The sequence below is a fragment of the Paramisgurnus dabryanus genome, chromosome 11, assembly GCF_030506205.2.
Source record: "Paramisgurnus dabryanus chromosome 11, PD_genome_1.1, whole genome shotgun sequence".
Lineage (NCBI taxonomy): Eukaryota > Metazoa > Chordata > Actinopteri > Cypriniformes > Cobitidae > Paramisgurnus > Paramisgurnus dabryanus.
The window spans coordinates 28,220,888-28,244,899 of NC_133347.1; the positions used below are offsets into that span (position 1 = coordinate 28,220,888).

Genomic DNA, 24,012 nt, shown 5'->3' on the forward strand with positions numbered 1-24,012 from the left:
AATCCACAGCGGAAAAAACTAGCCACTATTTTTATTGTATAATATTCAATCGATCGTTACTTCCTGTTCATGGAGACTTTAAAGGTTTCTTGGTAACACTTTACTTGAAGGGGCGTTCATAAGACTGACATGACACCTTTATAATCATATGACATAGTGTTTCCACCCTGCGCAATTATCATTTTCACATTTAGCACCACGTTGTTTAAATAGCAAATGCATTTGCACCCCCTTTTGTGCCCATGGGCGTTCTGGTCTGAAAACGAGGTTTGTTCAGGCGCATTGTTTGCTTGTTGCTATTTTGAGGCAACTAAAATAGACTACGCCATTGACCAACAAAAACCTGCTCTAAAGTCTAAAGTCAATGGCGCAATATGTTTTTTGTTATTTAATGAGCGCAATATGCACCCACAAACGGGACGACAACGCGGGTTTGCTTATCACATAAATGAATGCGCAGCAGCATAAAAAAGCTTTTGATTATGAAAGATTAAAGGATTGAATGTAAAAGATTATTATTGAGTCTCTTGGACATAAATGAGGACCGATTATGAGACGTTAGAAGGCGTAAAGAGCTGCTTCACCTAGTGGTCTTCTTCCTCCACTTAGTTTTTCAGTTTACAAAGTCCGTCATCTAAATAGGGATTACGGACAGCGACAGCGCAACTGGCTTTTAAAGGGGATGAGAAATAAGACTCTCATTGGTTTATTGCCCGTTACGCCCAAAACACACCCATAACTCATTAGGAAAATATGTACAACCCTTTTCAACCGTGCGCTCGTCGCAGAAACCATTTTCCCATCGTTAAATTAGCAAAAGTGGCATCGGACATGCCCATTTAGACCGTACGCTTTAGACAATGGGCTTAGATTGTTAAAATAGGGCCCAAAGTGTCATTCGTTCAATTATGTCATTTTAAAAGCAAAGATGACATTGTTTGAGATGTCTTTGTTATAAAAACTTGACATAAACCAAAACATCATAACTTTTATGACAACTTGACATTACCAAGACAACATAACTGACCACTTTTTCTCAGTAATACAAATATAATTTGTCATTAAAATGTCATTAAGTGTTAATACTCTGTCATATAGTTTTATAACTGCATCATGAATATTTTTCTTGACCTCAACTACAGTGATACAACTGTGACCCGTCACGGAAACCAGTGACACAAGTCGGCAGCACAAGTTTCGAGAAAATGAGAAACAAGGTTTTTTTCAAAATTTGTGATTTTCGTTTTATTGCAGAATCCGTTAGTTGAGATCACGAAGAAGCCTCTCCATGTTTGAGATTGCAGTTTATGTATATTTAAAAGCGTACATTTTGCGGTTAAAATCGGCTTGTTTTTCCGGAGATTCTAGCGTGTAGCGGGGGGCGTCATTGTCTGTGTGTATATTTACATACTGTATAAGCTTGTGTTTTTGCCCCCGCCACCAAAGGGAACAGCGTGACTACTAAATAAGGATAGTTCGCCCAAAAATGAAAATAATGTAATTAATGACTCACCCTTATGTCGTTCTAAACTCGGAAGACCTCCGTTCATCTTCGGAACACAGTTTAAGATGTTTTATCGTTAGATTTAGTCCGAGAGCATTCTGTCCCCTTCATTGAAAATCTATGTACGGTTTCCATGTCCAGAAAGGTAATAAAAACATCATCAAAGCAGTCCATGTGACATCAGTGGGTCAGTAAGATTGTGTTGAAGCATCGAAAATACAGTTTGGTCCAAAAATAGCAAGAATTACGACTTTATTCAGTCTTCTCTTCCGGCTCGAGCGTGAAGTCACGTGACTGTAGTGATACGGCTGCCCTGTTCCTCAGACATGTTTGCTATGTTTTTTTTCAAACTTATAGCATGCGTCCAGCGCCGCTGCTAGCCATTTTGGTGCCCCAAGCATAATTCCTTTATAATGCCCCCCACCCCGACACTGAGAAAAAGAAATGTTTGTTTTTGCCAGTTTAACTTTTTATTACCAAACATATAACTTAATAGCAGAAAGTAAAATCTTCACAGCTTTAGTCAACACACACATTTGAAAGTGCAAACTTTTATAGAATAGCAAAATAGAAAAAAATACCAAACTTAAATAGAATAGCAAAATAAAAAAATATATCTAATCCAGACATGTTTTTCCCAAGTACAATGTCACTTTAAATAAATTACATTAAATAAACAACAATAACAAGAATACTCAATATTCTTAATAAAACAAAGATTTAGAGAGCTAAGTGTCACAGTAATGTTTGCTTAATATCATATATAACGATGTTTTATATTTTTATATATATTTAACAGTCAGGAATTGTTAGCCTACCATGTGCACTGACTGCTAACGTTAACCTTTACTGAGAAAATATTAACGTCACGTCAAAATAAACCACATAATAAACTACTGCTCAATAGTAGAAAGTAACAGCTGCGTCAGTTATTTGTAAAATGCATATGCATAGGTAATGTTTTACAGTAAAATCTCAATTTAGCTTGCACTGAAGTTATAAATTATAACAACATAGTTTCCTAACATTAATGTCAGCACAGCAAGTTCGAGGCGCATTACGATTAGCAGCAGCTGCAGCCCATGCGCATTTCCCTTATTTAGGAGTGAATGATAAAACATGATGGATTTACCTGCAAGTGATGCACGGGCATCATCCCGCAGTTTCTTCCTTTTTCCGATCCTGACTCCTGCTGTCTTTTCGGGGCCATTTCCAAAAGTTGCCTACTCAATGGCCATTTCTCAATCCGAAGGCTGCAGCCTGCGCGAGGTCGCATATGCAGGCTGCATACGTCACCAAGCCTGGTTTATTTCAGTTAACTGAACATTACATTAGCAAGTCATAAGCATATTACAACAATTTACGATTAACTAGGAATGAAAGTCAACTTTATAATCGTTAAAATTACGAAATAAGAACGTTTTGATGATGAATGCAGCCTATAAATGCGACCTCTGGAGGCTGCAGGCTTCGGATTGAGAAACGGTCTCTGTCAAACTTCATCAGGCGCCCGCGCGATCAACCGGCACGGACCATCAAAGTCTGGGGGGCATACTTTCTATACTAGAACAATTAAACTATCTCGTTTCCCCTTTTTTGTCACATGTACATGGATAAAAAGTGTCTAATAATATTTCTATAGGCGAATGAAATTCTATCAGCATTATAATTTTTTTTCATTAGGCTATTATTTTTGGTGCCCTCTCAGCACCTGGTGCCCTACGCACAGCGCGTGATGCGCGTTATGGGAGCGGCGGGGCTGCATGCGTCTCCCCAGACTGTAAAGCTTGGGCGCACAAAACAAAAGAAAAAAAAAAAAGCTGGGGCGGAACAAATAACAGTCAGCCGCGTCCTACGTCAGTCGCGTCACTGACTTTATGGTGCGCCGCAGTCGGATGACGTCAAAGTACCGCGGAGTAGTTTAATTTCGACTCGCTCTCGCGGTACTTTGACGTCATCTCTCTGTCAGTTCTTGCAGCGCAGCATGAGTCCAAACACACACAAGTTACACAGAGATCATTGAATTCGTTATATAATTGGCTACATGTTTTGTCTATCAATATTTTCCATGAAGTCATTGCCTGATGGAGGAATGAGTGAGCGATTGGTTACATCCATAAAAGACTTCACGTTTTCAATGGCGCTGTTTGGATTATCTATTAAACTACCTTCCTATTTTAAATACAAACTTTGAAGGCGGGTTTATGTGTTTAACGGAACGTAAATTACCGGAGTGTAATCTGATATACCCTTACATGTTACGATGTAAATAGTCCTCAGATTGTATATTATATTTTATTACCAGACGTTCATACGAAATCTGATGTAAACAATAGACTATATATCTATATTTCATGGATTATACGCATTTGTGGACAAAAATGGTAGGAATTACACATCTGGAACGGCTGGATTCGACTTGTGATCAACACAAAGGTAAAAAGTCATGTTTATTTTTGCATTTTGTCATTCGGACTTCTGTCATAAAATACTACATATGATGCTAGAACATCTGTAACTCAAAACGGCTTTACAGGGGGTATGGCTTAGCTAAATGGGATGTAAATGATTTTCTCGGTTTGAGTATTTCTGAGTTCCTATATTCAAATGGCCACAACTTCTCCAAATCTTATCAGATTTCCATGTGTTACACATCATTGGAATAACTCAAAATGGCCCAGATCCGACTTGTGTCCATACTTTCCGTGACTGGTCACAAATATAATTTGTCATTAAAATGTCATTAAGTGTTAATAATCTGTCAAATAGTTTTATTACAACGTTGTGAATATTCTTAAGTTCATAATGGTTTTTTTCTTCCAGGTGTTTAACACTCTGGGGGTCGACGGCGGGCGCCGCAAACTCTTTATTTTTCAATCACTCCCCAAAGAGACTTAGATAACTCTGCTGATTTTGGACATACAGATATGATTTATACATCATTTAAAACGTTAAATTGTCTAGTTTTTTTTCTGTCCACTCCCAATAAAACAGCATGTTGTGCTTTTCGCAAAATTAAGAAAATAAACATGATGCGCATTTTGTTCTCTCTCCCTCAGTGAAGTCTTTTCAGAAACACGTCATAAAAATGAACTGTAACTTAACGAATACTTGTCATATAAACAAAAGATAAATGTCTACATAATGCTTGGAATGTCTGCTTTTGGAAGATGTAAGTGAAATCGAAAACAAATATTGTAATTCGTTGTTAACTGTATTAGAAGAGAGAGATGTACCGTCTTTCTTCTGTTGCTTCATTATCTATAATGAGCCACACCCCGCTCCATTGAAGAGAAGATATATAATCCAATAATTATAATTAAAATTTATTAAAATTATATTTTACTGCATTTGGAGACCGATTTACCTAAAATTAAAGGAAAACAGTACAATAATGGGTTAAGCCATGCAACAAGTTTTGTTAGTTGTCAGTTTTTTATTAATTGAGCACATACATAAAGTGAAGTATAATATTTTGACGTGTCTGTTGTATTATGTTAAGGTATTTAAAATTATTTGACATAGTATTAACCCTTAATGACAATTTCATTTTGTACCATTGTAGTTGAGGTCAAGAAAAATATTCATAATGCTGTTATAAAATTATTTGACAGAGTATTAACATTTAATGACATATAAATGACAGTTTATTGTAATGTTAACCTATAAAGCTATGTAGTTTCTTAAGTTTGATAATTATTCTGCTATGTCATGTTTATGACAGATTTATGACAAGTTATGATGTATTGGTTTATTTCAAGTTATCATAAAAAAGAAATTTCAAACAATGTAATTTTTGCATTAAAAATGACTTAATTGGACAAATGACACTTAATGACAGTTGTCGGAAACGTGCATTAAATCTCTCTATCATGTTTATGACACGTCGTGTCATGATTATGAAGGTGTCATTTCACTCTTATGCACACCCCTTCAAGTAAAGGGTTCTTTATAGAAAATATGGATCTATTTTAGGAAAGGGTAAAAGGTTCATTATACAGTATGTGGAGGTTCCTGCCATCATAACGTTTGAAAAGCCCTAGATCTAGATCACCAAATCATTTTATTCACTTTTAACCATAAAGAGACTACAGGATGCCATAGAAAAATATTTATGTCTATGGTTCAATAAATAACCTTCAACATCCAAAGAGCCGTTTTTGTAGTGTAAAAAAGAAATGGTCCCTTCATAAACCTAAATGGGGAACCAAAAATGGTTCTTCTGTGGTATTACAGTATCATATCTATTTTTAAAAGTACACTATTATTTTACAGAGGCTAAGCCCCCACTGCTTAAATACTTAAATCACCTTTCATGTGTACTAAACCATTTGTGTGTCTTGCAGGTGGTCTTCTCACCGTTTATGTCTCTAAACTGGATCTTGGTTCTCCTGCCCCTGTATATCGCTATTCACTGAGTGCCAGTGTACCTGCACCTTGGCAAGCATCATCAGGCGGGCAGGGGGATGTGCCATTCTTTCAGGTCTGTAGACATACACGACCTATAAATACACACAGACACGTATTGCCATTTGAATATTCTCAGTTGAACAAACATGCAAGCATTAACATTTTCACTGGAGACAAATGCAATAAGCCATCTTGAAAAAAAAGCATAATTATGACTGGCAAATGTGTTTTTCACATGGCTTAATACCTTCACCACACAAGAAAAACCCCATTATGGCTTATCTGTGATTGCCTCACTGAAAAACAAAGCTTTTAATGTACGCAATCTATTCCAAGCCCTCCAAATTCCATCATCCTCCGAGGAATTTACACGACATAATGTCTGTACTGTGTGTTCACATCACCTCAGCATGCTTCAATTGCCCTTATAGCCCCGCTCCATCTGAGCTGACAAACATTGATCGATGTGTTGTCACGGTAACAGGCCTACAGAAGTCCCCATAGCAACTTCAGCACGCGGATGACCGTGTGCGTTTCTCACGCCTATCACCCCCGCCCACGATGGATGCTTACTCTACGGTCATGTGACGGCAGCCGACGCTGGATGGCAGAGTTTGAGTTCTATGTGGCTTTGGCCGAGCAGCAACACAGCAGGTAGGGGTGTGGAGGAGGGCACGTGATGTTCTGATACCATCCGTGACTGATTGAAATCATTTTTCATTTCACAGCAAAATACAATCACAAACATTTAACCCTATAAATACTCCCAAAGTATGTATAAACATGAACTGTAATATTAGTTAGTTGTGCAGTAGTTAAGTCAAACCTGTTACATTTTACTATAAAATCTAATAATAAAGACATCGTTACTTTATGTAAAGAAAAAACGAATGAACCTTCATAAGTCGCACAGATATTCCATGAAGATATATTTATTATAATATTTATTATTAATAATATGTGTTGCTAAGAACTTCAATTGGACAACTAAAATCTGGTTTTCTCAATATTTAGATTTTTTGGCACAATCAGATTGCAGATTTTTTTTTTTTTAATGGCCATTATGACTGGTTTTGTGGTCCAGGGTTACATTTGTGTGATGTTCAGTTTACATCAAATCAGTGTTTTTGAAGTTTGGTTTGCATATTTGATCTGTTTTTGAGGTCAATATTTGGATGTCATTTCTTCATGTCAATGTCTTTTCAACATCAATTGCAGACTGGAAAGTAAAAAAAAGTAATATTAGTAAATAATAATACTGTAATATAAAGTGTTTTATATTTAATTAGCAAAAATTAACAAACACAATGCAACAAATACTATAAATACTTAAATATGTATAAAATAATAGTAACACTTCACAATAAGGTTGTATTTGTTAACATTAGTAAATGCATTATATCAATTAACAATAAGCAATACAGTTGATCAGCATTTATTAGTCTTTGTTAATGTTTTTAATGCCAGTACAGTTACACATGTTAGATCATGCTGCATAAACTAATGATAACAGATACTGTACAACTTTTGATTTAAAAAATGTATTAGTAAATGCTGAAATTAACATGCACTAAGATTGATAAATGCTGTATCGTTCATTGTTAGTTGATGTTAGCTTATGATAACAAATGTTACAATACATACACCAAATTCCAATTATGCGTGCATATGAGACTGTACGCCATTCCTTACCATTTACTTAATCAGGCACATCTTTTTGTGTCGTTTAAAGGCGCTCTAAGCGAATTGACGCGTTTTAGACCATAAAACATTTTTTGTTACATATAGCAAACATCTTCTCACTATCTGCTTGCTGCCTGTCCGCTGATCAAACTGTAAAAAAACGCGATCTCTGTAGACAGCCCAGGCTTCACAAACGGCAATAACAACATATTGGCCAAACCTAGCACCACAAAACAAAACAAAGTGTTCCAGCCAATAAACGACAAAAAGGATTTGGGGGTGGGGGTTGGGCGCGTTCATGAAAGCACGGAAGGGAGGGGGAGGAGTTAGCTACGCTCCGTCTGTTTGAAAACAATTCAAACGTCAACAAAAACTAACGTCTCGCAGATTCGCTTAGAGCGCCTTTAATGTATTGGTTTCTCAAATTTTTTGTTTTTTAAACTATTGTTGCTTGGGTTTGTAGTTAGATTTGGGATTTGCATAAGGATGTCATTAAATATATAAGTTTCTCCATGTTTTTGACAATTTTTAAACCATGGCCGCTTGAAATTGGGGTTATAGACCCTTTTGCTGTTTGTATACAATGATGACGTGGCAGCATATGCGCGCGCATTTAGGCAACGAAAGTATGGCAAGAATCAGCAGTGAAGCAACACAGACAGAGAAAGTTATTTTAAAAAGTTGACTTTATCAACTTATTCAACACATCTACCAGATCCGTGTACTATAGTGGAGTGGATAGAAGACGTTAGCTGATTGCCAAAAATAAAGTTGCCAGATACATATATACGTATATTAGTATATTATATTAGTGCAACCAAACGCAACAACCAGACGTTTTGATGCTGGGAAACCGTTTTAATAAACTTTCTAACTTGCTAACATGTTAGAACCACTGGGGAATAACACCACTTCTTTTGCCCAAAACGCGCGCGCAGGCTATTTGATCACGTGAGCTGTAAAAGGGTCTATAAATGGGGTTTGGGTTAGGATGTTATTTTATGTAACAAAAAGTTGTTCTAACTGCAAACCCAAGTGACAATGGTATAAAAACGTTGAGAAACCAATACATAAAATGACACAAAAAGATGCACTGTATTAAACGGGATGGACTGCCATTTCATATGCACACAAAATTTAAATTGCACGACTTTTACTCTGCTATTTGTATGCATTTCATGAGAATGGGCTGTGTAAAGTGTTACCGTAAAAAATAGTTATCGTTTTGGTGGAATGTTTAAATTGGGTGGAAATGTTTGTCAAATGCAAAAGGTGTGAAAAATAGTACTTGCATATTTTCCGTTTTCTTCATGAAAATATTTTTATTGGTGTGATAAAGTACCTTCATGAGACCTTTACATATTTTATTTGATTCACCAACATTCTTTAAAATAGCGAAGCCATAGAAGAACCAGTTTTGGCTCCCCAAAGAACCAAAGGTTTTTTTAAATAAAATTTCTTTAGTCTTTAGAACCGTTCTCCACTACAAAGAAGCTTTTGTAAACAAAAAGGTTATTCAGATAGTAAAGTCTCCTATGAAACCAATCTGCCAAAAATGGATCTTCTATCAATGGCATTGTGAAGCATTTTTATTTTAAAGTTCCCCTGCAGTCGATCATTTTATCCCTAAAAACTCATCTTGGAGCATCAAACAGCATATGTATACATTTTATTCTGTGATAATAATTTCATCTTGCCTTGTTACTTTATGTAACTCGAGACCCTTGCCTCATTAGTATACGTGGATTTATGAATATGCAAATTAGTCCTAAACTCCAGTTGCACGTTTGCAACACGGATTTGTTTAGTGCTGATGTTAACAGGGTAGAACATTCATTTACATTTATGCATTTGGTAGACGCTTATGTCCAAAGCAACTTACAAGTGCTTGCGTCGCAGAAGTAGCTATAATTTTTGTCTGAAAGCATAATGTAGACTTGATTTTTACCACAGGGGGACTTTAAAGAGTACAGTTTTACCTATATCAAACAATTATTTTCGGTGTATATTGTAGAAGTATAATTATCTTTTGACAGGAAGCTGTATTTTGCCCAGCACACGATCAGCCCATATGCCAGTCGAGTTTGTGAGGGACCACCGGGCTGTGTGTTCAGCTCAGGTCCTGATGGACCCACTCAGGGCAGTTTCTATGCTCCACTTCCTGCAGGTACACACAAATCTGATTAACACTTACAAACATGCATGTGGTTTTATGCGTTTAAAGCTGTGCATTTATCTCGACAAATGAATATGTAAAATTTGGTTTCAGAGTTAAACAAAGTTGACTTTTTATTTTTCAAGGCTGACCGTTCAAAGATATGTGTGCACAAACATCAACAATTCAACATTCACTTTTTTACATAATTACACTATTGTACTCTGCAGAACTGCTTTATAGTTTTGAAATGACACATTTTGCTCCCCAGTCCTGTTCTCCATTAAATGTCCATCATGTACAGTACAATGTTTATTTATAGGCTCTTATAAAGAAAGATGAAGCTGCATAATCACACTACTGTTCTCTGCAGAGCTCATTTATAGTTCGTTTGACTTTGGATCTGAATTAAGGAATCTGCTCAGTAAATGTTTATGTATAAAATGTTAATCTATGTGTACAGTGTTCCTAAAATGCACATGACAAGATATTACTTTTAAAGGTGCAGTGTGTAAATTTTAGCTGCATCTAGTGGTGAGGTTGCAAATTGCAACTAATGGCTCAATACACTGCTCACCCCTCGCTTTTGAAACACATAGAGAAGCTACAGTAGCCGTCACCGGTAAAACATGTCATCGTCAGAGACAACTTAGTAAAAAAAGTTTGTCTGTTAAAGGTTTCTGTAGAAACATGGCAGCACAAAATGGCGACCTCCACGTAAGGGGACCCTCTGTGTATGTAGATAAAAACGTCTCATTCTAATGTAATAAAAACATAACGGTTCATTATAAAAAGGTCTTTATACACCCCTGATAATATAGTTTTGTATATTATTTTGCATTTCTGTCAAGAGATCCTTCTAAAAATTACACACTGCACCTTTAAAGGGCACCTATTATGCAAAATCCACTTTTTACAAACAATGTTTTTGGACATAAATGTATGTTGTATTTGAACAATGCCAAACCACAATGAAAAATTGTCAATCCCCATTAAACTGAAGCAGTCTCATTAGAAATGCTGTTTCAATTCTCTTGATAATGTGATGTCACACTGATAAAGCCCCACCCACAGACACTGACTGACAGTCCTTCATTACCATAGTTTCTGCCCCAGAGAGTTGTACACTGTCCGCCATATCTCAATAGTGAAGTACTATTGTCTCAGACTGTATTCACATGATCTATTTTATACTGTCTGTTTTGGTTAGGAAGTGAGGAGCTGTAGCTCATTTGCATTTAAAGGTACAGACACAAAAACTTTTTTGCTCCCATCCAAATAGGGTCTTTTTGGACATTCTATAATAAATGATCTATCGGGTATTTTGAGTTAAAACTTTACAGACACATTCTAGGCACACCTGAGACTTATATTACATCTTGTAAAAATTCGCATAATAGGTGTCCTCTGAAATTTTAGGTTTCAGAAAGGTCGATGTGGCTGTTTCTCAAACAAAGCTGCATCCTCCAAAGGGTCATCAAGACATCATCAAACATTACATTCACAAGATATACGCATATTACAATAATTTATGATTAACTTAGTATAATAGTCAACTTTATAATTGTTAATATTCTAAAATAAGACAGTCCTATATGACGTATGCAGCCTACAAAAATGCGACCTCCGAAGGATGCAGCCTTCAGTTTGAGAACATACCCTGTGTTTATGTTTGGAAAATACTTAAAATGTAAAATTTGATCAAACTCATTCAGAACTGGTTGACTAAATTATGCACTCTGTTGTGCTTTTATTGTGTAATTCGCATTACAAAAGCACTTTCTGGTTACTTTCCTGTGTATTACTGTGAAGCTGTTATATCAAATCAAATCAACGTTTATTTATATAGCACTTTAAAAAAAAAACAGCAAGTGTCTTACAAAGTGCTGTACAGACAAAATCAAATAACTTAAAAATAAAAAATAATGTAAAATAATCATTTAAAAATAAGAAATAAAAACCTACAATTAAAAAAAGAAACACACAACAACATTAAATTCAATAAGAGAATAACAGCACAGTCCTCATAAAACACAAGAAACATAAAAATAACTGAATTAAAAGCAAGACTATAAAAATAAGTTTTGAGATTGGATTTTAAAAGGGCAATAGTTTGGACCTGTCTTAAATTTAGTGGAAGACTGTTTTACAGTTTTGGCCCCCGCAAAAGCTCGATCCCCCCCACTTTTTTCCTTGATCTGAAGACACTCAGGAGGGTGTGGTCAGCTGACCTAAGAGACTCTTAGTGGAGGCTTTAATAAATCTGAGGGGTAACGAGGTGCTAACCCATGTAATGCTTTAAAAACTAACACCAAGATCTTAATATCAATTCTGAAGTGTATGGGAAGACAATGTAAAGATGCAAGAATAGGTGTAATATGGTCACGCTTACGAGTACCAGTCAAGAGGCGAGCAGCAGCATTCTGTATCATCTGTAAACGTGATAGATAAGTTTGATTAATGCCCACAAAGAGGCCATTACAGTAGTCAAGACGTGTAGAGATAAAAGCATGAATAACTCTCTCAAAGTCACTAAACGGAAGGAAAGGCTTCACTTTGGATAGTTGTCTCAACTGGAAAAAACTAGACTTAACTACTAGATTAATCTGTTTGTTCAGTTTAAAGTCACTGTCTAATATAACACCCAAGTTATTTAAAGAAGGCTTAACATATAAACCTATAACACCCAGATCTAAATCTGGTGACTCACAAGCACCGCCGGGACTAAATAGGATAACCTCAGTTTTCCCCCCATTGAATGATAACAAATTTAACGCCATCCAAGTTTTAACATTCTCAAGACACTCAAGCAGAGGTTTAACAGAATATGAATCTTTTCTCTTTAAAGGCAGGTAAAGCTGTGTATCATTTGCAAAACAATGAAAAGAAATTTCACGTTTTCTGAAAACCGAACGTAATGGAAGTAGTATAATGTAAAGAGTATAGGACCAAGAACGGACCCTTGAGGAACACCACATATTGTCTATATTATATAAAGCGCTATATAAGTAAAGGTGACTTGACATAATTTAGGCTCATTCCTTATAGCGTTTTGCAGTAGAAAGCAAGTAATACAGGTTTGGAATAGATTGAGGGTAGTTAATGACAAAATGTGACCCAGGTAGTGATTTAATGTTTGATATAAAATCACAACATGATCTCACTGAAAGTCGTGTTTTAAAGTCACACAAAATTGTATTCATTTATTCGTGTTCATGGCACGATATTCAGCTTTTTCTTTGCTTTAAGCACGAATGTCTTTTCCGTGTCACTCAGCATGAATTTCTTTAAATAGTTTTTCGTGTCCGACTTTTTTCCTGTGTAATTTTATATATTGTTTTCTAATTTTTTCCCCTATTTTTAAATCATTGTCACTTGGGTTTGGGTTAGGATGTAATTATGTATTGGTTCCTACATGTTTTTTTTTCGCTTTTAAAACTATTCTCACCTGGAGTTGGTGTTAGAGTTGGGGTTTGGGTGTCTAAAAATGTAACAGAAAGTGATTCTAACCCAAAGCGACAATAGTAAGAAAATAGGAAAAACAATGAGAAAACAATAAAAAAGAAAGTCGTGCCACAAACACGAAAAACTATTTATAGAAAAAGACATTAAAGGATAATTCCGGTATTTAACACTTTGAGTCTCATTTCTGGTTTGTTTTGGATGAACTACAGTGATGGACACAGAAATTTTGACAATGGGTCGTGTCTTGACTTTTTGACTTGTTTAGAAGCGTCTCTTGACTGCTTCAGAATGGAAGTCAATGACCATGCACAAACATGTCATTTAAACAACATTTAACGTTCATTTTCAAAACTGTGCTACTCACCGAGTGGTTTGTGTTGTTTGTTGATGATTAAAAGCAAGTTGTGTAGCGAAATACAGTTTCTGTCGTGTTTTATTTGGCATTTTGTAAAATTCCATTGACTTCTCTTGGAAGACTCATTGCTCGCTGATATATCACTTCGCCGCCGGGAAACAGAAAATGGTCTGTTTACATGTGGTTGTAGTTTTTTTCGCTCGGTTTCTCTCAGAAGAAATTTTTCCCATATTTGATGGCTCAGTGACCAGCTTTAGGTTTGAAGTTGAGCTCGATTGTGACTGTCTATACGCTAGACACCGAGCGTACTTGTATGGCAAAGTGGTTGTCGCCATCAAGTGGTCGGGAGTGTGCTAACGCATCAGACTCATATAGAGCGGAAGTATATACGCGGTTGTGATGTATCTAAAAAAATAGTTCCACTATAGCAAATAACACGGATTGAAATCATACATTGCGCCAATATATTTGTTTTTAATCATCAACGAACACCACGAACCACTCAGTGAGTAGCACAGTTTTGAAAATGAACGTTAAGTGTTGTTTTAATGACATGTTTGTGCATGGTCATTGACTTCCATTCTGAAGCAGTCAAGAGACGCTTCTAAACCAGTCAAAAAGTCAAGACACGACCCATTGTCAAAATTTCAGTGTCCATCACTGTAGTTCATCCAAAACAAACCAGAAATGAGACTCAAAGTGTTAAATACCGGAATTATCCTTTAAAGACAATAAAGCTGAATTTTGTGCCATTTTATGTGACTATAACACAACTTTCCATGATATCAGTCTGTAAAATCATCCTACGTAATGTAAAAAACATTCTGTGAAAATATAACCTTGATATCTTTTTAATATTGACTATGATCATAACAAAGGTTGAAATCAGTGAGTGAAATGAAACCAAATTTAATTATCAGACTTTAGCCTGGATTTCAGAGAGAGAGAGAGGGCCACAAATTCAGTAGTCACAGCAATAATCAGAAAAAACTGTTTGTTTACAGTGGAAGCAACAGTAAAATCTGTCAGATGGCCATCACGCTGCCACCTGTATGTTAATTTGAAAATACCCTTGAGCATGTTTCTTGTACATTCTTATTTGGCAGATGTTTCCTTGTCTGACATTTGTCAGCGGTTCTTGTCTTTCACGAGTGTTTGAAATGCATCTTACCTACTGTATCTCATCAGTCACTCAGGTTAAGGTCTCCAGGACGTTTGGTTTTAACCCTTGCAGTGGAGGTGGTTGTGGGAAACCAGCAGTGCGCCCTCTAGTGGACACTGGAGCCATGGTGTTTGTGGTTTTCGGTATACTGGGGGTCAACCGTACTCAAGGCTCAGACAATCACGTTATTGGAGATCTGGTGAGATAAAATTTAACTATTGTTACTGGGTACAGAAATACAAATACTAAATTTTTAGTTATAATGGTTACTGTAAACTCACTGTAAAGCACAGTGCACAACCCAACTCCTTGGTTCTCATATTTTTTATAATTATAATTTATTTCAGATATTTTCTTTCAAGTTTAAAGAAAAAATCAATAAAAATTTCCAAGACTTTCAGAGTTCCACTGTATGTTTATTGATTTTCATTAAAGCTGAAGGTGATGGTGAAGATGAATTATTAATATTTCTGATAATAGACTTTCCTCTTTCTCAAAGGGCAATGTGATGTATGATCCAGACTTTGATCTCTTTAATGAAATCGGACACTTGTGCAAGCTGTGCAAAGCCATCAGTGCCAATACCAAGCTGGTAAAACCTGGTGGAGCTCAGTGTTTACCATCAGGTGAGAGATTCATCCACAAGATCTTCAGAAATGCTCACTTTAATGGTTTCCGTGCTTTTATCTCCTGCAGGTAACAGTCTCACATCAATCCTGCCCTTGCTTCATCCTGAATGTCACTCTCTTCCTGAGCCCAACCTCTTGCCCGGTCAGCTATCCCATGGTGCAGTGGGCATGCAGGGCGGTAGAGTGCACTGGATATCTATGGCTTTTGAATCAGTGAGTTCATAACCTCATTTCATGAATAAAATCATCAAATAATAAATAAATAGATCAAAATGAATCTGACTTTATTTAGCATTCCAAGTCCTAAACAAACTGTCTCTCATTGTTTCTGCCATTTAGACCACCTACAAAGGAAAGTCTTCGTTTCAGACACACTCTGATTTCCTCCAATGGGAGAGCTTTCTGCATAAACAGCTTGCATCAATCCCGGCTTCATCTTCCTTGAGGCGAGGGTTTCAAACCTGTCAGCACTGGAAACAGATCTTCATGGAAATCATAGGCAAGGGAACAGAAATAGCTAGAGCAAAATGGCTATGCCTAAATAAACGATCAATTTAAGTGTGATGGGTGTAAAGCGCAGACATTATTATGAGTATCTGGTAACCACTGAGTCTCGAGATGTGACAAGAAGAGCAAGACTGCGTTCAGATTCTCTATTTATAATACATTAAACAATGAGAAAATCCTTTTCTGTTGTATGTCACTAGGTGTGGAGAGCGCCCTCTACAGTCTGCTGCTGTCTCTTGCTATTTGCATAGCATCAGTGGCCCTCTTTACTGCTCATCCACTTCTCTTGCTGCCCATCCTGCTGAGCATTCTGGGTAAGTTTGCAAACTTGTTTTGTTAAACTGTTTTGCAGCATGAAACATGCATGTAGCATTTTTTACCTTAAAATAACGTTTCCAAAAAAGTTTCAGTCGTTCATCCACTTGAAACAGCGTGAACGGCACTTTCACATTCGCAGCCCTCTATCGGCCAAAACCGCACTAAAAAGTTTCCAACTGTCCTGTAGTTCGAGTGAAAACTACAAAAACTTGCTTTTCGGCATGTTTCAGCCCTTGGACAGCATCAGTTTTTTTTTAAGCATTACTTAAAAATCCTTCTCATCTCACCATATCCACAGGTACAGAGTCATCATATACAGTAAATCCAAGAGTTAGCATTTAAAAAAAACATTTAAAAACAGATGCATTTGTTTAAAGCAAAGCATTTATTTACTTACCAGGCTGCAGGTGAAGTATTTTTGAAGGCTTTTTGTATTGCATGTCAAATTGTATGATCTTGTTTGAAGGGGGTGCCAACAGGGTTTTCGCCTAGGGCGTCAAAATGGCTAGAAACGGCCCATCAACCTGTTTCTGTCCTATTGGTCCATTTAATTGACTCAAGGTTTACGTACTGGTTGTGAAAGCCATCGCCTTTGTTATGAAAAACCATCGCCCAATCTCATTTATATGGTAATACATGCCAAACATAAAGGTAATTGAACTTGCTTTCAACAGGGAAATATCATCAGTACAAGTGATTACTCAGACTGAACGAATCCACAAATGATTCAAAATGAAAGGAGACTTGGAAAATCACCCCGCTTCTATGGGCCGAACTAAACAAGGAAATAGATTTCAAAAATGGTGCAATGATCCTTAAATTTAACATCACCTCCTGATTCAATGGCATGAGTTTGTGTAACCTAATGCATTCCCTGTCAGTTTTTAAGAGCCCTAAACATTCATGCAATTTTGCAAAACAGCTAAAATGTGATTATAAAGCTATGTACATAGAGTACATGACATAAGTGTGTATTACTGTTGGTAAAGCCGTGAGCCTCTCTCGGGCTACGAAACTTGGCATTGTGTGGCTTTGAAATGAGACAAAAATGAGTTTGCTTTCTGTTAAAAAGTCACACATTGTCATTATTTTTGGTAACTACACTTAAAAAAACAGCAAAATTATTTTGCATTGGGTCAAAAAGAGACTACTAATTTGTAATTTAACCTATTGTATGTTGGGTTTCTTTAACCCATTGTTGGGTCAAATACTGTGTATAAGCTATTTTGAATTAATTTAACCCCAATGACTAGGTTCACCCAATGCGGAATAAAAATAATCCAGCATCATTTTGATGTATACTGTATATGAACATAGTTAAAGTCTTTGTATAATGTATATAATGGCAGGTATGGTTTGCCTGGTGGTGGCGGTGATGTACTGGCTTGGCTGGGAGATGGGTGCAGTAGAAGCCATCTCACTCTCTATATTGGTGGGTTCTTCAGTGGACTACTGCTTACATCTAGTGGAAGGTTATCTACTGGCTGGAGACACTGTGGCCTCAGGACTGGATCATAGTTCGGTATGATTACCATTTCCCCACTTAATAAATGAGATTAATGAGTCTATCGAGATGCTGTAGTGTTGAAATGCTTCCTCTTACACAGCTTAACATGCATTTTAAGAAACCACTGTAAACAATACATACTGTACATTCATAGTAAATCAGAAGTGTAAACAATGTATACATAAATTGAAAAGATTATTGAAGACTCTAGTGCATTATTGAATATTTTCATTACATTCCTGATTGGTACATTGTTACTGGTTGTTGGATAGTAGAAATAAGACATGAACTACTTCAGTTTGGATCCCAGATAGGGACAGGACTGTTAAGCCATTGGTATTTCCTGTTATTTTTGTGCCCTTGTGCACAGCACTGAACCCCAGGGCGCTGCAGGGAAGTCATTTATATCATTCCTTCAGAAATAACATCTAAGTCATAAAGTTAAGCCTCATAAAAGTTCTGTAAAGAATTTAAAAAAGACCTAAACTTCATCTTGTATGCATAATGGATTTTAAATGTTGTGCATTATAAATACAATGTAGGTAGAAACTTTATTATAAATGCAATAAATAGCTCTGGGCACATACAGTACATTATAAAGTTTGCACTTTGCAGGTGCAGTTTAATACTTACAAATAAATCCAATATGCATAAATATGCATCATTAATAACATATTTGTGATTTTAACTAAATGCAACTTTCTTTGAAGCATTTAAAACATTTTTAAATATGTCTTGGCCTTAGAAAGTGGATTAAGATCCCCTGTCTGGATTTATTATGTAGCTGGCTGTACACAATCGCTTACTTTGTTTTATTTTTTATTTTTTGGGCCATTTTGCCTTTATTGATAGACAGTAGATTTTAGAGACGACAGGAAAGTAGAGGGTGGAGAGAGGGGTATGGGATCGGCAAAGGACCTCGAGCCGGGATTCGAACTTGAGTCGCCGGAAGTGCGTTTGCACCATATGTCGGAGCGCTGCCCACTACACCATCGGCTCCGACTACAATCGCTTACTTATACTCTGTAATCACATTTAAGGAAGTACTGCAAAGTATTGTAATTGTGGTTACAGTCGATTTTGATTTTCATAATGTGTTACAATGTGAAGTACAATATTTATGTTTATATTGATTAGCAACACCTGAATAATGCATTAACCAAGTGTTGTCTTAGTCGGGTTTCCATGGTTGACCCATTTAAAGTACACTCATGTAAAAACACATCACTATTATATAGATAACAAATCTGATCCTCCCATTTTTTTTCTCAAACTTGACCCATCCCTGGTTATATTGCACATTAATAAGAAGTTTTCATCTTCTTTACCGTGCAGGGGTCGTCCATCAAACGGCAGCTACGGACCATTGAAGCAGCGAATCACGTTGGGGTCGCAATAGTGTCTAGTGCTGTAACCACAGTGATTTCGACCATTCCACTCTTTTTCTGTGTCATCGTGCCTTTTGCAAAGTTCGGTCAGATCGTGGCCATCAACACTGGCATCTCCATCGTGTTCACGCTGACGGTGACTACCGCTCTACTGGCGACAATGGGACCACCCGACTTCACTCGAACCCCTCGGGCCGTGCTTAAATCCGCTGTGGTTGTCCTCATAGTGGGTGCCTGCGGTGGTCTCTTGTGGTGGACTGGATCACAGTTTGCTCCTGGCAGACTGATATAACGGTGGTATCAACTAATACAAATTCGTGTTTTCCTGGTTTCAGACAAACTTTAGATGGACTGAGGAATGCACATCAGTGATTTATTTGTTATACGTTGATATACGAGTACAAAGAACAGACACTTGTTTTAGGATTCACTGTACTTTGGAAACAATATGAAATTAAGTATGTAAATGTGGCACACTGTCAGTACAGAAATGAGGAAATCCAGTATGTAAATATTGCATTAAACTGTCAGTATAAAGGTAGCAATTTGTCATCAGTTTGAGTATCATGTAAGGTAGTTCTTCTTAGTTTTTTATTCATGAACTAAAGTGATTCCAAGGGGACATGAAGTGTGATCTGTATAAATCTGAATTCTGTGAATTCCTACATGGGGAAAACCAGAAGCATGGGAAAAGAAACAAGACTAGATTTAAACTCTACTGTACTCATTATGTTCTAATAGATCTTCTCTTATATTATTTTTTTTATTTTGTGATTTCTCCCATAAACAAATTGCTATGGTGGAAATTCTCAAAACATTTCTTATTAACACTTTCAAACAGATAATTGTAATAATGTCCAAGATAGACTGTGGAATTTATTCTTCTTCTGGGATAATTGCCACCATCTACAAAATAGACTTTAAAGAGCCCCTATTTTCCGCGTTTTCTTTGCATAAGTTCAGTTTATGAATCACACGTGCGCATTTTTGATAAATGATTGTAAGATCAAATGTAGGATGGTTTCTATGCAGGATTTTATAAATGAGACCCCTGGACGTTGAAGGTTGAGAGAAGTTGATAAAATACAAAAAGAATAAGTTCCGGTTAAGCACCGTAAAAATCAGTAAGTTATAATAATTATTTAATAATTAATAATTTCGTGATATGCCATCAGTTGTGGTCTTGACCGGTCTTGAAATAAAATTCTGAGTCCTCTTTGTCTGTTAGTCAAAGCTGCTTTATAAGCATTATGTGACTAACCAATCAAAATGTAGAAATGCTTCGCCTTGTGTCTTAGCTTTACGGGTGACCCCAGGAAATGAGAAAATCTAATTGCAATGTAGCTTTAAAACAACATATTGGTTTCTTTCTATGTTTCCCTTTGAAGTGTACAGTATTAAAAGACGCATTACATGTTGCCATACTGTATGTGACCCTGTCTGGCTTAAGTCTCAAGTTTGATTTCACATTGATTTCAATGTCTGAAGTTACCTTACTCAGTCAATATTAAAGATATCAAGGTTATATTGGCACAAAATGTTGTTTACATTATGTAAACTGATTTTATGTAAAAACCTTAACTTCAGCAGGGTTTTTTCACAGGCAGGGTCACAAATGTACCACATCATACCAGGATCGACAAACTCATGATATTTAAAGAGAAGGGATGCTAAACAATTAATCGCGATTAATCGTTAGCAGAATAAAAGTTGTTGTTTACATCATATATGTGTGTGAACTGTGTATAATAAATTTGTATAAATAAATGTACACACATGCATGTATATGTTTTAGAAATGTTTACATGTGTATATACATTTGTATATTTATGTATAATTTATATCATATATAAATATAAATACTTAATATATACATTTTTTTTTCTTAAAATTATACATGAATGTGTTCATATTTATATATATACATATTTATTATACACAGTTTACACACATATGTGATGTAAACAAAAACTTTTATTCTGCTAACGATTAATCGCGATTAATTGTTTAGCATCCCTTATATATATATATAATGTACAGTATGTAAAAAACCAACCAAACCTGATTAGTTTACAGAGATTACAGTACCAATGTTACTGTATTTCAGAGTGGACCATGTGCAAGTTTTTTTTCTGTGAAACCTTAAGGTATTGACTTTTGTATGAAACTTTAAAGTCACTGTAAATGTCATGGTGTCTTGTTTTTAAGGTTCTTGTGAAAGAAACTTTTGAGTTCAGCTAAGTATTGTTGTCCTTCAAATCTGGTTTGTTAAAAGCTCCCATGCAGGGAAACGACTGTTTACTTTGTTTTGCATGCCGAACAGACCTTCTTAATCCAGTGTGATTTTTATCTGTTCTGATTGTTGCCATTTATCTTATATAATACACACACACAGACGCAAAGCAGCAATGAACACAGCTGACCTTCGATTGCTTTGGTCCTTCAACCAGCAGTCTGGAAATATTAAACCACTTCAGCATCAATCCACATTTAACCACACAGATACTCGCTGTCCTTGTTATAGCACTCCAATGTTTTCTGAATAACCTCTACATTAAGAAATTTAAAGCGAGCGTTCACCTTCATTGAAAAGGGTTATTAATATATATACCTATCAAATAATAAATAGTTATAGCATTAAATGAATAACAAAACTGTAAGCTATAATAACAGCTCTTTATAATAAAATGTTCATGCATTTATACCATTACTTCAAAATACGAGAAACATGGACAATGTGAGGGAATGTAAAGATGATGTCAAAATGCAAATCTGAATCATTTTAAATACATGATTAAATTTCTCTATAAAAAACCTTAATATCTATTTTTCCCACTAGGAGATTTGACAAATTACAACAAAAGAATTAACGTTTGAGGTAAAATGACTCTTTATGATTTAATAGAAAGATCATCGTTGATCAAATACATTTAGACTTATCTTTATCTTGGTGTCCACTAGATTGTGTAATGTGCACGTTCATCTGTAAGAGATCCTACCAACTTTATACTTAGTCAAACACTTACTTGACTTTATTTAGCTTCTCCCATCAATTCTGTTAAATTTTTAATGCTGGAAACGGTAGATAGGCATTAATAATGCACTGCGGCGACCATTCATAATTGATCATGTGTTATATGGCAAATGCAATGCTGATATACGCTTCATTAGAAAATCCACACGGTCATCAAGATGTGCTGGGAAACCGAACTCCACCCTCTTGATCTGTATAGATTTCAGTTCAGACCTCAAAACCATTAGGAAAAGAATCAGATATTTACCCTTCAAATAAAATTTAGGAAAGTTTTATGACTATCCCTGCTAAAAATAGCTAAAGCCAGCCTAAGTTGGTTGGCTGGTTTTAGCTGCTGTACAGTAGCAGGCTGATTGTAGATGGGTTTTGGCCACTTTTTTTAGCTGGTCAGGCTGGAAGACCAGCTAACTCACCAGCTAAAACCAGCTGCCCAACAACCTTGACCAGGCTGGGAGGACAAGGCTTAAACCAGATACTTCTACACTATATTGCCAAAAGTTTTGGGACTTTATATGCACATGAACCTGAATGACATGCCATCCTTAATCCATAGGGTTTAATATGAAGTTGGCCCACCCTTTGTAGCTATAACATATTCAACTCTTCTTTGAAGACTTTCTAGAAGGTTTAGGAGTGTGTTTATAGGAATTTTTGACCATTCTTCTAAAAGCACATTTGTAAGGTCAGACACTGATGTTGAATGAGAAGGTCTCGAAGTCTCCGCTCTACAGTAATTCATTCCAAAGATGTTATATTGGGTTGAGGTCAGGACTCTGTGCAGTCAAGTTCCTCCACACCAAACTCGGTCATCCACATCTTTATGGATCTTGGATGTTGGAACAGGAAGGGGCCATCCCTAAACTGTTCCCACAAAGTTGGGAGCATGAAATTGTGCAAAATGTCTTGGTATGAATATAGTAATGTAGTGTATCTTAAACCAGCTAAGACCAGCCAAACAACTTACCCAAGCTGGTTTTAGCAGATGTTTCATCTGTGGCTGGTTGCATAACCTGCTTAGACTAGTCTTACAAAGTTAGTCATCACATTTTTTCTTTAATCTGGTCATAACTTTCAGTCATAAGTCAGTTATAAGGAAATGTAGATTGGTATAATTTGAAGCCGAACAAATATTTAGTCCCAACTAATTTCTAGTTTGTCAAACTAGTTCTTAAGGCGCTGTCTTAACTTAGTGGCCATTTTATGCAACTGGCCACTGGTCTTTCAGCCTGATCAGCCAAGACCTGCTTGGTCATGAAAACCCCTCTAAAACCAGCCTGCTCCACCAGCTGAAACCGGCCAACCAGGTTATCCTTGTTTTAGGGATTTTTTCCAGTAGGATAAATCCACTGCAAAGATCTCCACACATTCATATTTACAAATAAACGTTTAAAAGCATTAGAAACTACATAATTTAGCCTAGTTTTTTTGTTCTTGCTTCTAGCATAAATTCCAATTTCTCACATATTTCTTAAAGTCACTAACTATCATTACTGATATAGACGGTTTCATCAGACGCACACACGTTTCTGCGGTAACGCATCTGGCCCACAGTTAGTCTGGTCTGTGGTCTGTCTACTGACTAAAGTGACCTCTGGAACAAATACAAATAAAACATTTGTTTTCTACGAGGGTAGACGGCGAACATGGATCACTGCTGTGACGAGAGGTTTGGACGCCAGGAAAGACTTCAAAGATCTGTAGCTAACACTTGCTGCTTTTTCATTACCCTTCAAATTGCGCAAAATGACATTGCTTATTGAAAATACAGCCAATGGAAACGCATACCTTTCACAAAACTCACTTATATCGCAAAAAAGTTTTTAAGCTGATTTTCAGGCAATTTGGATGGGGTGTACTTGGCAAAACTGCAATGGAAGCAGTCTATTCGCATGTTC

At 36.3% G+C, this 24,012-nt stretch overlaps 1 protein-coding gene across 1 annotated transcript in view; it reads left to right on the forward strand.

The window, feature by feature from the left end:
• The window catches only part of disp3 (dispatched RND transporter family member 3), a 78,673-nt gene extending 58,433 nt beyond the window's left edge, over positions 1–20,240 (forward strand). Inside the window, exons 12-21 of the mRNA XM_065247684.1 lie at positions 5,851–5,987; positions 6,399–6,568; positions 9,634–9,764; positions 14,761–14,933; positions 15,234–15,360; positions 15,431–15,576; positions 15,703–15,862; positions 16,071–16,184; positions 17,538–17,710; positions 19,031–20,240. Of these exons, the coding sequence (XP_065103756.1) occupies positions 5,851–5,987; positions 6,399–6,568; positions 9,634–9,764; positions 14,761–14,933; positions 15,234–15,360; positions 15,431–15,576; positions 15,703–15,862; positions 16,071–16,184; positions 17,538–17,710; positions 19,031–19,375 (1,676 nt within the window). The 3' untranslated portion in view covers positions 19,376–20,240. The remainder of the gene's footprint in view (positions 1–5,850; positions 5,988–6,398; positions 6,569–9,633; positions 9,765–14,760; positions 14,934–15,233; positions 15,361–15,430; positions 15,577–15,702; positions 15,863–16,070; positions 16,185–17,537; positions 17,711–19,030) is intronic.
• The last annotated feature ends 3,772 nt before the right edge of the window (positions 20,241–24,012 follow it).